This window comes from Emydura macquarii, unplaced genomic scaffold (assembly GCF_026122565.2).
Source record: "Emydura macquarii macquarii isolate MOO-44397 ecotype Brisbane River unplaced genomic scaffold, CSIRO-AGI_Emac_v2 contig_561, whole genome shotgun sequence".
NCBI classification, from domain to species: domain Eukaryota; kingdom Metazoa; phylum Chordata; order Testudines; family Chelidae; genus Emydura; species Emydura macquarii.
Window position 1 is genome coordinate 11,025,408 of NW_027130698.1, and position 16,924 is coordinate 11,042,331.

A 16,924-nucleotide genomic window follows, 5' to 3' on the forward strand; every position below is an offset into this window, starting at 1 on the left:
TCATCTGCCAAGAGACCGTGACAAGGACCATGCTATTTACAGGCAATGGTGCCTCGTAGGGAGGTGAAAACATCAAATCTGAAACCAGGTAATACAGTGCTTGATGACAACAGGGTCTCTATGAAGCCAAGATGCAATGGTTCTATCAAAGCAGAATGCACTTGCTTTCTTCTCGATTGTCAAGAAGGCTGTTATTGAGAAGATGATCACTTTATGGCTGGGGGACTAAATCCGTCTGGTTGGGTGGATCTGGGGGTGTGAAGCCTCAGGCGAATCATTTATGTTACTATGATGGCACCCAATTGCAAAAGAGACTTTTGCCTCCTCGAACATTTTAGTCAAAATGTTTCTCCAAAATGTATTCCATTTCCCAGATGGTTGGCAGCTCCCATTCCATTCTATGGAAAGCAGAGGCTCCATTGCTGTTCAGCACATTCCTGAGTCTCAGGGGCTAAACAGATCTAGGGAAAGATCCCTACTCTGGGAATTCTGGAGTACGTCCCATCAAGGTCCATTCAGCTGGAATCCCTGGTTGCAGTCTCTCTTGTGCTTTCTTCCTGGACAACCTTGCCCAAGGGTAAAGCTGATCCATCCTAGTCCACTAACATCTTTCTGTCCTAATAAAACGGGATTGGGCTGACATTAAGCATGACCCTAGGACTCCTTCATCCAATGGGCTCTCCTCATCCTCTGCAGGGGATCCAAATACTAATAGGCTTCCCCAACATACTTCCCTCCTTTCAGATTAGCGGCAAAGGAGAGGTGGAGCACTAGATACCTCGCAAACGTCCTCTTCTGAGAAATTTCTCTGAACGTCTCATCTCTGACACCTCTGTTGCAAATAAAGGGGGCGTGAGGTGGGAAGAAGGGGGCAAATGCGTTTCAGAGAAAGTTGGTGAGTCTTCCATCCTCCAAGAGAGGCACAAAATGGAGTGGAGAATCTGTTTCACATTTTGCTGTCCAGAAAGACGTTGTTTCATGCCACTGACTGTATCTACTGGAGGAGGAGGTCTGTTTCTGTTTGTCTGTATCGACTGGAGGAGGTTTTTGAAGCAAGCCATGGGCAGCTCCATTTCCTTGAGGATGGCCACTACCGCAGTGGGAGGATTGAAAGAAGCCCTGAGAAAACCTCCATTTCCCCCGTGGTGGCTGTTGAAGGGATGGGATGGGGGGTGTCCTTGGAGGGAGTCGGTGACCAGTGAAAGAGGAGAAAAGAGGGAGCTTGCCCCCTCACTGTTCCCTACTGGTGGCCACTGGGAAGCCCCTACCGCCTTCAGAGCAGCTCTTGGGTGGACGGGGCAAAGGCTGGACACCTTGGGTTCCTTTACGGCGCTGGCTGGAGGCACCCAAGGCTGGGGGGGCCGCGGGGCACCGTCTCTCCCCCAGGCCCCAGAAATGCCCTCACGCCCTCAGACCCCAACACACCCTGCCTCGACCAGGCCACGCCACTCCCGCCTATCGCCCCCGCGGCTGATGTGCCCTGTCTCGCAGGTCTGCCCCCCCTCCCCCCGGCCTGTCCTTTTTGGCAGAGTTTGAAGCGCACCCGGCGGGCCGGGGGAGGGGGGGGCTGCACGTCGGAGGGCCCGGGGACTTTCCCTGCGGCGTGTGCCGGGTGCCACCCTCCTCGGCTGGGCGGCGGGGGGGGGGGCGGCTCGCCGAAGCCAGCAGCGCGAGACAGAGAAGCCACTGAGCGCAGCGCCCTGCTCCGGAGCGGCTGCTGGTTGCGCCAGCCGGCCCCGCCGCCCGCCACAGTCTCGCTGCTCGCCTCTGATTCTGCGCACAGCCAGCCCCGGCGCCTGTCATTCTGCAAAACACAGTTTTACTCCGCGGCGGGGGAGCGGCGAGGCGGCGGCGGGGAGCCGAGTCCCGCCACCCCAGCATGGCTTCGGGGGACCTTTACGAGGTAGGGGAGAGGGGGGGCCGGGCCGGGCCGGGCGCGGGCGGGCGGGCACCGGGCGGCGCGGGGATCGGGGCTGAGGGAGCTGGGGGGGGGGAGGTTGTTTCGGAAACGCTGAAGCGGCGCCTGGTGAGTTCCTGAAGGGGAGAGAGGAAATCGCCGCGGCGAGGGCTGGGGTGGGGTGGCGGGGAGCCGGGCTGGGCTGGGCTGGGGGGGGCCGGGCGGGATGGAGCGCTGCCCCCCCTCCCTGCCGCCCGCCTGCCTGCCCGCCCGCCTGCCCCTGCCGCCCTCGCCTGCTCGCTTCTCCGCCGACTTTCCGTGGGCTGGCGCGCGGCAGGCCTTGCCGACGGGGAGCAGGGGGCCGGAGTGAGCGCGAGCCGGAGTTGGCGGTGGGCGGGGGGCGGGGGAGGTGTTGGCCGCCCGGAGAGTGGAGAAAGTCCAGGTAAAGTCCGCGGCGGCGCTGGACGTGCGCGAGCTGCAGAGGAGAGCGGGGGCGGGGGGCAGGAGGAGGAGGAGGAGATGCGCCGCGCGGCGCTGCGCTGCGCTGCGCTGCTCTGCTGCCGGGAGGGCGCAGGGATGGAGGCGGCTCCGCGCCGGGCCGTGCAAAGTGCAGGAGCACAAGGCGACCCGCTCGCTTCACCTTGCGCCTGGAGGTGGAGGGGGTGAGGAGGGGAGTGATCAGTGGCTTGGGGGACTGTCAAAGTTTGGCAGGTCCCCTGGCGCTGGTTGGACCTCAGTGGCTAAGGGAGAAAGGTAAAAGTTGGAGCTCCTTGCATCCTGCCCGGCTTTTGGTGGCAAGCTCCCAGTTTGTACCATCTCCAAGTCTGGCTGCTCCTCCTGCAACCCACCCACCCCCCGCAAATAAACAACATAAAACACAACCTGGACCTCAGACTAAAAATCTGGCAGCCGGGTCTTTCCTGGATCCTGCCAAATTTTGAACCCGAGCACACCACTTTAATGTCCAAAGCAAGTCTCATCCCTCCTGCTGGTCCACAAGAGAAATTGGATCCAGGTACGGCAGATACCTGGGTCCAGCTAAAGGATCCAGCAAAATTCAGTCGAAGTCCCAAATTCTATCATTGAAATTTAAAAAAAAAATCATATCTGTTCCCATAACTGGGCCATGACACATCAAGATCCACACTCAGCAAAACTGGAGTTGCTAGACTTCTTTTTTCTTTAAACTGTACGATTTAAGGGCTTGCAACCAACAATTGTCATCTTCCAGCTTGATCCAAGTGCAAGAGTAGCTAGATGTGTTCTCTATTTTGATTGTAGAATTGGGGGGGCTTGGGTCCAAAACTCTCAAAATCTGCAGGATCCAAGTAGAGCCAACTTTTTCCTTTTATCATAGCCATCACCTTTGAAATCCCTTAACAAAGGGTGTAATTAATGTATGATATTGATCAGTGGGGACTTTCTTGTGCTGAGCAGGACTTTGTTTCCTTGAAATAAACAGATCTTAGACTCTCCTAGGTGAGGTTAAGTACTCAGACACATGTACTGATTTAAAGTAATACTGTCAATTTGTTTTCCCCCCCGTTTCTTAATAGATTTTGTAGCATCAGTTTGTAATTAGTTATTAAGGCCATTGCTCAACTTTATCTGTGTTGTGACTCCTTTGTAGTCTATAAGACATCTATCAAGAATGACTTTGGCTCATAACTTTCAGTGAAGTAAAGGTTTGGTTGGGCCCTTATTTTACCACCTATTAACAACTTCTAGGGAGCATAGAGAAGTTTTAGATCATCTTGCACCCTAGAGACATTTCAGTACATGTCTAGGATGGCTCTGGAAGGAAGGAAACACAGACCGTTAACATTGACACGAGCTGTGTTATTCAGCTCCTATTCGTTAATTAAAATCTATTCTCTTTTATGAGCCGTGTTACTCTGAATGGCCTATAGGAATGGGAGATGGGCTCTGCATTTAATATCATGTATTGTGTGGAAATTCTTTAAGTAACAACATGCCAGCAAAATGCTATGTGAAATCCAGACTTGTAACCCAGGAAGCACATCAAAGCATGATCACTTTGAAGGCAACAGTCCAGGCTGTGAAGCCATCTTTGACCGTACCATGAATTGCACTTAGTCAATATTAAATGCTGCAGTTTGTAGCCTGTGGTACATTCCTCTATCATTCCTTTTGGGCTGTTTTTGCTTATCAATATGTAATAAAGAAGAATTGTATCCATCAGGACAGGTAAGTGAAAGAATGGGTCTCCATCTATTTTGTTGATATGTCTAGAACATGACCTTCTGAAGTGGTACATGGTGTTAGATCATTGCATTTATGTCAAGTTGCTGAGAAAAGTATGTTCAGCAATTCAAATTATGTGATGTTAAAACCTTTCCACTGTGAAGGTTCTTGTGACTGGGGCCAGAGAGAAACCCTGGAAAGCTGAATAGTTTATATTCTGATATGGTTAAATGACTGCTAAACCCCTGCACAAAAAAACCCCACATCTAAAGATCTCATTGGGTTTCCAGGAGTCATTAGAAAGAGGCTTCTAACAAATTCGTAGGTTGTGATGTCAAATATCAGTTAGGTAGCATGAGAGATTATATCATCACCATGAACATGTGGTGTGTTTGAAATCCACACCTCATTTTTTGGTTGTATGTGGAATTGCTTTGTTGCTTTTTTGGACAGGAAAAATGTTCTGTAGATATCAAGATGCATATTAAATAGCTTATGATTGTCACCTTTAACACTCTTTTGCTTTTTTGAATGATCTAGGGCTTAAAACACCCTGCATAACATTTTTAATTGTAAATACACCTTACAAATCTACTAAGTATGTGTAGATCTGCCTTAACAATATCTTAGTCCTTCAAGGATTTTTACTGAAGTTCAATGAATCATGGCAAGAACAGTTACCTCTGTAATAGTAGGCAATTGGTACTGGATAAAAATGATTTTGCTACGGATGATTAAGGTTACTGTAGTCACAACTAAAAAGAGTATATTGCATTATTACCCATCTAATCCATATTAAAAATTTTCTTTGCTTGTGTCTACATTATGTAATATATAAGAAACTTAATTCGGTGCAAAACCTTAAGTTTTGAAAACAAGATATGTGATATATATATATATATATATATATATATATATATATATATATAACAATTCATCCATTTTCTATTGTTAAATTGTTTTAAAAACAGATTTTTTTCAACACACTGTTGACTTGAATATAAATTTAGTGAATGTGTCAAAATTAAAGGAAACATAAGATTACAGCCAAGACAACTACAATACTTTGTATTTTCCTGCTATGCTTTTCAATGTCACAAGGGTTCTAGTCATCTCTACTTGAAATGTGTTCTATTTCTTATAGGACTGCAAATTGGTTTTCATTTATTCTACAAAATGAAGAGCATCCATAGAGATTTCTATGCTTACTGGTAATAGGGTTCTAGGTTTGTGTATCTTAGAACCAAGATGTGTTACATTTGAAGATAATATCTTACATCAGATATTATTAGGAAGTAGGTGTTAATTTTGAAGACAACAGAAACAAATATTCCTTTTTCTGTAGAAATTCAGTTAAGATTTTCCCCTTAAGAAATTTTAGATTAAATGGAAGTATTGAAAGGCACAGTGATGAGTATGGAGTAAGAATAGGAATAGAATAGAGTCTTAAACACAGCTATGCATTCACATATTGAATAAAATGCCAGTTTTGATTTGCTTGTTTTGAGGTAATTATGACTCTCAGCTTCTCCAGGTGGGTTCTTTAGTATCTCCAGATTTTCTCATGATCTTTTTAAATATTTAAGAAATATGTAGCATAGTATTTAGAACAATACACATTTAAATAAAGCATCGGCAACAGTGTTAATCCACCGTGGCCTCCAGTAACATAGCGCTATTGTGCTTTATAGTTTAAAAAACTCAATGAATGTATTGATATGTCTTTATTAATCTCAGTAACAAACAGAATAGGTAAAATAATCAAGAGTAAATTTCAACATTTTTCACTGACACCCATTAACTTTGCTGTCATTGCCGTGGTGTATCCTTTTGTATTCTCCATCTTGAGTTCAGTTCCAACACGTAAGACCCTCTCTTAACAGAATTAGAAATATGAAAGTATAAGAAACAAAACTTACTTCAAACCATCGCACACAAATCTTTTTTCTAGCAAAGAGAATGCAATTCAGTGGAATAAAACATAAATTCTGGTTTATGATGATGAACATCAGATATCATTTATCAACAACATGCAGAAGCTTTTGAAACTGACTTGGGCATTTTTGTTTTGAAGTGCATTTTTTATTTTGATCTGAAATTCTCTATATTTTCTCATTGTTTATAATAAACCAACATAATCAGAGCTTTTGGAACAATGAGATTAAAACTTAAACAATTTCTCATAGTTCTTTAAAACTACTGGAAATCCCAGTTTTGGTAGTTTATTAAACAATATCTTAATTCAGAGATCTAATGAACTGGCAGAGTTTCTCAAGAGGAATGTGGCAGGTAGATAGATATCACAGGACACAATAACTTCATTATTTATAATTATTAGCCACTAATGAACATTTTTCACTAAGGTGCTGTTTTATTTGGAAAAGTGATTTTTTTAAAAATGGAGCTATCTTAATCAAACGATACAATGCCTACGTGTATTCATGTCTACCTACATCAGTGACAAAAATCAGATTTAACTACATTTGACTCCTGGTAATACAGCTATCTGAGAGTAGGCTGCAGTCTATTCTAGTTCACATCATCAACAGGATTGTTAATTAAGCTCCAACTGAGTTGCAGTGTCAAATTCTTCTATCAATTATACCTGTGCTCATTGCACAGCTATCCGTGAGGGCAGAATCTGAAAACATGGTGCTTTACAGATGTAACTGAGGGCAGAATATGGCCCACAGAATCTTTGTTACCTGTCATGATGTGTGAATCAGAAAGAATACAACTTGAATTTTAAATTCCAGGTACAGTTTACAGAATTACGATTTAGAAATTGTCTTTTGGCTTGTAAACTGAGCTGATGTGATTACCAGTCTTTAAGACATAATAAAGATGGAGCACACAATGCTCTTTTCCTGGAGCCGCTTTTCAGTATAGAGCCACACTTTAAGTTGCTGTTATCTCATGGAAAACATTTGGGAAGGGGGAATCTCTTTTAAAACAATTTCACTCCCTCATCTTTTATTAGAGAGGCAACTTACTTAATGCAACAGAATGTTGGTTTAAGAAATAAAGATACATATTTTCCAGCTGAAGCTAACATCTTGTTGACATAATAATTGGTTGTTGTGGGAATATGTGTGATGTCACAAGCAGAGATTGATGACTTCAGGTGGAACATATGATTTTATAAATAATGAAAATCATTCTGTTGGAAGGAGGGAGGAAAAATACAGTATATTGAGCCAGATCCTCAACTGGTGTAAATTGGTATACTTCTATTGACTGTAATGTTTACAGCAATTGAACTAAGCCTATTTACACTGGTTGCTGATCTGGCCTTATTAAGTATAAGCAAAACTGCTTCTAAAGAGAATGCTTTATCAAATCTCTTTGTGACGAATCAGCTGTTTTACTGACCATAAACTTATATATCATTGTGTCTCAGAAGGATTGCCACAACCAGTTGTTTTTGGGAGACTTAATTTTTCTTAAATTAAGGTAACTTACACAAATATTACTATAGTTCAGTTGGTGGAAGTCTCACTGCTGGATTGAAGCTTTCTGGATACAAATCCACACTAAATTTGATCTTGTACCCAGTGGTGACACTGTTACGTAGTTCTAGAATGAGCAATCTGCTGGATGAGAGATTAAACTTCGGTTTCAAGCTTTCACTAAGAGATTAAATTGAGGTTCCTTCTACTCACGTCTTGCAGTTCCATGTATTAAAAAAAAGCTACATAATACTCTCAGAACATAGTAGGGGATAACTCTGGCATATTCCCTCTCTTAAGGCATGTCTACATAACAGCCAGTACAGTGGCACTGCAGTTGTGCCACTATAGCGCCATAGTGGAGACGCTTCCTACATTAACGGAAGGGGGTTTTCTATCAGTATAGTTAATCCATCTCTCCAAGAGGGGGTAGCTAGTTTGACGGACTTCTACACCAGCGGTTAGACAAACCTAACTACAGTACTCAGGGCACAAATTTTTTTACAGTCCTGAGTGATGTAGTTGGGTCAATCTAACTTTTAAGTATAGATCAGGCCTCAGTAAGAGACTCCAGTCTCAAAAGCTATGTGAAACATTACTATGTACATAATGGCTTACCTACATTGTTTACCTACATTGTCACTGTGTTCCCAGTATCCAACTTCCTCATTGCATTGGAAATTGCTTTGTGACATTTTGAGTATGAAAAAAGCTATTGTAAACCAAATGATTTTCTATCACGTTAGTGTTTTATGACCATCTTGATGAAGTTCTTTCATCCAAAACATGATATATTTGATGCATGTGATGAACAGATTCCTACTGGATAAACTATTAGAAATATACTCTCTATTATACTTAAACCACCATATTTCCTTTCACCGTCTAAGTACATATATAACCACATCATAACATTTCTGACAGCATTTTGTGAACTACAAAAATGTTAATATGTATTGCAGTTAGATTTGTGTTTTATTCAAAATTATCATGTAATAACGTAATTGTTCGTATTCTGTAAGTTAAAATATATTTAGAATAAACCTAATACAAATAATTGTGAAATTCAAATGTGATCTGATATGGAGGGAAATTAGCTGATTTTTTTCATCAAAGGCGTAATTGTAATGACTAACTATTCAGTGAATAATGTTTCTTTGTCCATTCATTTGACTTTTAGCAGTGTTGCATTTTCTTGGTTTTGTATATTTTCATCAGATTATTTGTTGTCACCTCTTACCCATATATTTTGGCAAATACTTCCATAATTTATGACATAAGCATCTTGGTATTGTCAACAAGCTGGATTAAAGAGTTAACTATTCTTATTATTTAAGAGGGTAGAATCATTTAAAGTTCATATCAAACCATTTAAACTTGTGTAATATTTACATTGGTAGACATTATGAGAAACTGTATGACCCACTACATGCTTTACTTAAATGAAAATAAGATTATTCTTCTATTTCGCAGAGAAAGAAAACTGGTCTTTGATTTGTTTAACAACACTGCCACAATAGCTTTGTTTATTTCAAAGCCCTTCTCCTATAGATTGCTAGTGTTGTAAGGCTGTGGGGGAAATATTCTGTCTATTTTCTTTCATCACACACCAATTGTAATGTCATCAATAGAAACAGTGTAGAATTCAGTCTTCTGTAGTTATCAGTTATAATTTAAACAGTGATCTGCAAATTGCAGGATATATGTAAGGTTTCTCATATCTTTCTTGACATTGCTTAGGTTGATACAGGTGCTCAATGTAGGAGCCAGTGATTTTTGTTGTAACTTAGCAAAGCAGGGGAAATAGATCACCCATTAGAGTACATCCTGGTATGCAAATAGTATGGGTTACTTAGTATAATAGACAATGACAGTGAAAATAGTACTAAAAAAATCCGACAAAATACCCTTTTCTTTGAAAACTTCTGTTACAACACTTGGGGTATGATTTTCGCTGTGTCTCTTGGAGGTCCAGCACAAAACTTGTAGCCCAGAGGGAGTGGGGACTAAACTGGCTTTCAGCCACCTTTGTATGCACCAGATTCGGGGTTGTTCCAAAAGCTGGTGCAACACCTGGTGCAACTTAGGTCACCCCTCACCAGCTGCCTTTGAGGTGGCAGTGTCACCAAGAATCTCCAGTGTTATATGCTGTGACGAGTACAAACATGTTGTGCTTAATAAACAGTAGTAATATACTTGACTGACCATCTCATTTCTGATTGAAAACCCTTGCAAAAGAAATGATAAACTAAAAGGCATTTTAGTGATGTGTAGAATGAGTTAACCTGTAAAATCAGTGTTATTGTAAAGATATATTAATGAAAGAAGGTGTTTTTAATGGGCTAAAATAGCTGTCTCCTGTTTTATAATTTTGTTTTGAACAGAGAAATCATTGCAAGATCTTTGCTGGGAAGATTTATTCATAGCTTTCAGTTAATTTACATTTTGGGGTACATCTTCAGAAGTATTCACACTCTATAGAATTTTATGTTTTCTTCCTACTAATCTAAAAAAGGTTATCTAATCTAATCTAATTTGAATACACTACCACTTGCACACAACAGCAAATTGATATTTTAATAACATTTCACCAAGACCTTATTAAATTTCTATATACTTTTTTCTTATTCCTCTTCTTATAAATGCTGGTTATCAATACATTTTAATGTAAATAGCTATCTCTTTTTTCCAGCTAATCTGCCCCACTTTCAGTGAAGCCAAAATTCATTTTTTACTGCATCACATTCTCATTCACTGTGATGAACAGTGATGTTATGAGCTATGCTCTGACATCAGGGAGTATAACGGTCTGATTGTAAAGGACATAGCGTCTGTTCACATAGCTAATTAGTCATCAGTGATAGGACAAGGAGTACAAAAAAGAACATTACTGTGATAAGGTTGGTAAAAGATTACCTTTTCTTAAAGTTGATTGGGATACGTCAATGGATCTTCCCCTAAAATGTTGTGTGCTTGGAATTTCCTCCGACTAATAACAGAATGTCTTATTAAATTATTTATTATTATTAAATTATTAAATGTATTAAATTATTACATTAAATTATTAATTTATAGGATTGATTAACAAGACGTAGCGTAAAAATCATTACATTTAACAAATGAATATACTGGATGAATCCCTCTTTCAGAAATCTCATTGTGACAGGATACCAGGTGTTTCAGCATAGGAAGCATGACAAGAAAGTGGAGCATATCTTGAATACTGCTGGGGAATTCCTGCTGATTGTAGTTCATGTAGGAACAAAGTGCACAAATGGAGTTTTGCTACAATCAGGAATGACTTCTAGAACTTTTGACGATGAAGTCAAGGCAGGTGATCTCAGAAAATTTTCTGATGTCAAGTGTGAGTAGAGAGAAAATATTGGAGGCTAACAGATGGAAGTATGGATGGAGGAGAGTTTGATGTTCATGGCTCATCAGAAGACCTTCTGTGATAAAGAGACTGAATTGATGGTTTCCACTTAAGCAAGGATGTAACAACTTCCCAGTTTCAAAAATGGCAGGTATTGTTAAAGCAGCTCTAAATGAAGTAGTAATGTGAGAATGAATGCCTTCGCATAACTCCAATAATCAGGTATGTACTTTCATCATGCACCATAAGACAGAAGATGAAGACAGCCAGCATGACAAGTTAAATACTGTAATCAGAATGACAGGAATTACACAGGAATTACGGAAAGAGGTGCATTCCTGTACGTGTCTCCACATAAATACAAGGAGAATGGGAAATAACTCAGAAGTTTCTTGAAGTAATACTAAATTATGGAGATTATGACAAAGAGGACATAACTGGAACATTTTGGGTTGATTCCAGTAACTGAAAATTGGAGTATAACAATCTTGATTGGGACATGATCACTTACTCCCATTTTGGAATCTCAGAACTGATTGACGTATGCAGTCTGTGTAGAAAAGGAAGTGGCAATGGAGAGCGTCAGAAGCACAGTATTTACCAATCCAGTGAGATACACTTCACTGGAAAAAGTGGTTGAGAAATACTTAGAGATACAGGAAGTGAGAGCCAAGAGAAAATACAATGGGCATTTGCTGCAAATCCTCAGGGATTGGAGAAGAGCAAGAATGAAAACTTCTTGGCCCAAATTTCAATGAACTCAATATTGCAGAATACCTTTCACAGGAGACAAATTAGTTACCCGGATAGCTATTGGGTAGCCAGTACAGCTAAATATGCATCAACATTCAAGAAGTGGAGATTCAACGCTATGAAAAGCCATCCTGGATCCACATCTTGCTGGTAAGAACAAGAGAAAAGGAACTTTTTGAGAACATAAAGATAAAAGGAATCACAAGCTGTTTGAATGCAGCATTGTAAGGAATGCTGCACAGAGTTTGTCTAGTCTACAGAACCAGAGGATTAGAATTCAAAGCGGCAAATTTGAGAGTACTGAAAAATTTAGTGAGCAATGGGAGGAAGTATGAAAATCCCTGAGTGTGGAAAAAGACTGGGGGAATCCTAAGAGACACCAGAGTTAATGTGCCACAGAACAAAAATCCTCTGAGAAAAGAAGAATGCAAGGAACAAGAAATGATCAGTGTAACTTCATAAGGGACAACTTACAAATGTGAGGGTAATTAAAAAGAAGGGAGGTAAACTAAACAACATCACACAAAGTCCATTAAGACTTGCAGGGAAAAGTTAAGGGCAGCAGAAAATAGAATTAGTTAATGTTAGGATTCAGTGGATTAAGATCTTTTTTAAAAAGATCAGAGATTGGGGAATATAAGAGAGAAAGTAAACCTTTGAGGACAAGGATGAAATCCTTGATGCTAGAATACAAAATGCTTTTGTTGTAATCTATGTGTATAAGGAAAACTAAAGAAAAGAGGTTGAGGCAACTAGGAGGGAAAGAAAAACTTGAAAAAAATATCTATTGTTGGGAGGGAAAAGAGGCAAGAGACATTTTGAAAACAGGTAAGTCAAAATATTCAAGTTTAGGTACCTAAAGTCAAGCGCCTAGATCTATATTTAGAAACCAAAATAAGCAGAGATTTTTAGCAGTATTAAGGAACATGCAAGTCTATCTAAAAAATTGTTACGTGTTCAGTGCTTTTGAAAATCAGGCCATTTATTTAAGTGCTTAAATATAGATTTAGGAGCCTAACTTTGGGCATCTATTTTTGAAATTTTTGGCCAGAGGCATTAACTCACAGAGCATATAGATGATACTCCCAATAAGAGTGACTCTGCTGAAACCTCACGTGAAATATTGCATTTAGGCTGGGATTTTCAAAGGTGCTCAAGAGAGTTAGGTACCCAGCTGTTATTGGATTTCAATGGGGTATGTGCACCTCATTCTCTTAGACTACTCTGAAAATCCCAGGCTTGGTCCTGTGTACCATATTGCTAGAAAGATCTTTACAAACTGAAGGTGTTCCAAGAAAAGCTATCACGAAGAAGTAGTGGCTGGACTGATAGCTTTGTGAGAAAGGACTAAATTTGTGACAAAACAAACAATGGGCACTGGCTATTATAATCGTCTGCAGATATCTGAATGGTGTAAACATGATAGGCAACCAATCAGCATGTTGTCAGGGGGATGTGACTAATATTAATAAAGAAAGAAATGGACAACTTAAGCTTTTATTAGGAAAAACCTCCTAACAATGAATTCTATTAATTAATTATTATTATTATTATTTATTTTTGTGGGCCAGTGATGTCTTGTGTGCCATAAAAGGCACAAATAAGGACAGTCCCTGCACTGATGAGCTTACAGTTGACGCACAAGATTTCAACACACATTTGATTTGACATACAAGATTTCAAACTAACTGGATGCCCCACAGGAGGTTATGACTTATAATGTCAATATTTTTACTTACAGTGGGAGATTCTCTCCTGCTTTACACACACAGACATGTTCCCTTCCCATCAAAGTAGAGAAGGAATGGTTGTGGGACAGATTTTTTGAGTACTGTTTGGCATTTCGTATCAGGGCAAGGTCATCTGCAGTACGTTGTGGAAACCATGGATCTCCCATACAGAAAGGGTCACAGGCTTTGAGCAATAGGCGCATAGCAGCGAAGGCCTCAGGAACTTGCTTAATGAACAGGTGCTTTGGACCAGGTTTCTCCCCTGGTTATCAGTTTGTTTCAGCATTTACTCCTGACCTTGCTGGATGCATGAGTGGGCTGTTAGTAATTTGGGGACACCGGGGGAATAATTAATGCCCTCTGATTTAGTAACAGGGACGCTGCTTTGTGATGTGACAGCAGCTGAAGGGGCAGTAGAATGATCTGTCCCCTTCTGCCCCCCCCGTATTTTCAGCTAGTAAAGAATGTACTGATGTACTGCAAGAAGACTCATCAGTCTCCTCCTTGCCTGTTCTTCCTCTGCCGCCTCCTCTCCAGCAATAAATGACTTCTGGTGTCTTTCCCCTGCACTGGCATGCACTTGCATCAGATGACAGATTAGAGCAAAGGTACCAAGGTGGCCTTGCATCTCTCCCTGCTGACTAAGGCTTTATACAAACAGCATGTTGCACCACATTTATCAAGTGGATCAAGACAATAGAAATTCCAAGTTAATAAGGAGGCAACTTTTTTTCTTTCACATGTGACATATGAGATTATTGTTATTGTCAACCTTTTGCTTGAACATCAGTAAGACACACTTCCGTCAATAAACATCACTGCTTACCATGTGGATTGGGTCAGTCCTGGTTCACAATCTTGTATGGACTATGGATTTTGCTAACCCTTCAAAGAATTGTTAACAGAAAGGAAAGAAGACAATTTCTCCTGGATGAGTAACTTGTCTGCCTTTTCCCAGCTTTGTCACAAGCAGGATCCTTTTCCCCATCAATATTCTCTGACCCTGCAACAACAAACTGGCTTTCTTATACCAAGGGCAAGTATTTGCAGTGACTGATAATGCTAGCACAGCTCTTACTATTAGATGTGGTGTCAAATATTGCAGTACGTGTGTAGTTACCAGTTGTTGACAAGCCAGATTTTTAAATTCTTCCACAACTGTGCCACTGTTATTTTTTCTGTTGCATCTATTCTAATCAAATGTCAGTGACAACCTGCCATGTTTAGAAGACAAAGGCTTCTTTTGCTTGTGAACTGGACTTGTTATTGGTACATTTAACTGCAAATTTTCTCCAGGGCTGTCAACAACTGTGCTGGTAGCCTGTCTACTGCAGAGAGAAGAGGGGCATTACATAATGAACAATAAAAATGCTTGTGCTACCCAATTGCTTTTGGACTTAACACCACCTCCCCTGTGGTTCAGTGTTAGAATGTTCACACTTCAGCTTTTCACAATCCATTCCAGGATTTGTGACTAAATCACAATGTACAAAGTAAAGAGAAAATTCTCTGTAGCTGCTTCCATTTCCAGGCTACAACCAGAATTCCTTCAGTAACAGCTACAACTTCTGATTTAGCATGACATTCTCTGGTGAAATTCTAGATTCCCTAATTAAACGTATTTCTTGTGTAACTCGGTCATTATCTGACAGCATCTCTTCACACGCAAACACCATTCTCCCCCCTAAAGTGTGCTTTTCCACTTGTTGCTGCTCCTGCTGCCCCCAAGGACGGCCCTTTCAAAACCTTACAACATCTCTGCTATTCATGGGCTGAAATATGACAGCGGTTGATCTGATGAGATTTTAACCTGCATGTGTATCAGAATATCACACCTGAAAGTAGGTTTAAGCCCTAGGGTTGCTTAAGGCCTAGTTCCAGAACTGTAGGGGTGTGTTGAATGTGTATTTGAACACATGTACCCCTAAATGCAGTGGCATCTGATTAGTGAGGTGTCCCACCAGATTTGTAATATTTGGTATATCACCTTCCCAAGACTAGGCACTTATTCGATTGCTAAGCCTCACATCTAACAGAGAAATAACGGTAAGGCCTAACTTATCATTCCCTTTCCAGCTAATTCTTCTGTACTAGATAGTATAGTATCTTTGCTTTCCATGGCCAAATACAATCCCATTTGCTGAAACAGACTTGGATGGTTTACAGATTTTCTATATTATCTCCTTTTACTTTCTTGGGGATTAGGTTTTGACTCAGTTTCCCTAGACAGTTACTTTAATCTGTGACTCAAATAGAGACATCTCAGAAAGGAAGTGTAAACAGTTAGGAAAATGTTTCTCTTTTTGAAGATAGTGACAGCTGTTCAACTAGAATCATGGCTTCTCACTGTTATGTTTGAGAGAGTCACACTCTGTGAGTTAAAGATGCCACAACAAAGGATAACTGAAGCTGCAGCTCATTTAAAGCCGAGCATTCGTTTTAAACACCATAATAAATACACAATTGAGAGTTTATGGAGAGTTCTCGGCCCTTGGGTTGAACACTGATCTCCACCGGGTAATAATGGCCTCAGCTGTCCTTGCCGACGCTAGGGAATTTTTGAAAAAAAATCTGCACCCTTACTAACAACTGTTTCAAGCTGCATTGGCATTAGCAATGTTGCCAGCCCTGGTATAGATGGTTCTCCTGCTCTGGCAGCTGTTTTCAGCACTTCGTTGGTTAGACTTGCTCTGAACAGGTTTATTCAATTCAACACTGTGCTGAAAATGGCTACCACAGCCAAAAAGCCATCTACATTGAGGCTCTCACTTTTGCTAACATCACTTCAGCCAAAACAGGGTTAGCAACAGTGCAAATGTTTTGCAGAGAATCAGAGTTTTTCATTTTTTTTTAATCAAATTGATCTTGGGGCCAAAATTAGATTTGTGCTATTGCTCTGGAAAACACGAAAGGCAATAGTTTGTCTGATGTTCAGTGTGGACATTGGCCTTGAAAAGGCCAGACAACATAGCAGCAACCTCCCTCCACTTTTCTCATGAGAGAAAAGACTCAGCCACTCAGCAAACTCCCCCAGTGCTGGGGAGAGATGCTTGAAGTGGAGAATTCCTTCTTACAATGTAAATAAGAATAACTAAAGGTGATAAACTTCTTTTACCTTTAAATGACTGCAACTGTTCCAGCTACAAGGTAATTTTCTTAATGAACTTGGACTGTGACATATAGAATCTTGTTGGACTGGCTACTTAGGAACACTTGAAAACTGAGAAATATCCTTATGAAATCTAGCAGGATTTTATGAAATAATAGTCTTAAGAGGTGGCTTTGAGGGCCAGGCGGCCTAATGGTTAGAACATGTGGTTCTCAGTCCCTTGCTTGGTTGAGAAGCCTTAGTTTTTAAGATCAGGAGCAGGCAGGAAGGGGACCCCTGGGCCCTCCCTCTCCACCAGGGCCCTGTGTATGTCTACCCCTGACCTGGGGGTTGGGGGAGGTCCCTTCCAGCAGGGAGTCAGAATACACTGGCCTGGGCTACTTCCTACCAATCTGTTCAGTTAGGGGC

The 16,924-nt window shown here is 41.0% G+C and overlaps 1 protein-coding gene across 1 annotated transcript in view; it reads left to right on the top strand.

The window, feature by feature from the left end:
* The first annotated feature begins 1,245 nt into the window (after positions 1 to 1,245).
* CDYL2 (chromodomain Y like 2) overlaps positions 1,246 to 16,924 on the top strand; it is a 62,849-nt gene continuing 47,170 nt past the window's right edge. Inside the window, exon 1 of the mRNA XM_067540131.1 lies at positions 1,246 to 1,903. Within this exon, the coding sequence (XP_067396232.1) occupies positions 1,880 to 1,903 (24 nt within the window). The 5' untranslated portion in view covers positions 1,246 to 1,879. The remainder of the gene's footprint in view (positions 1,904 to 16,924) is intronic.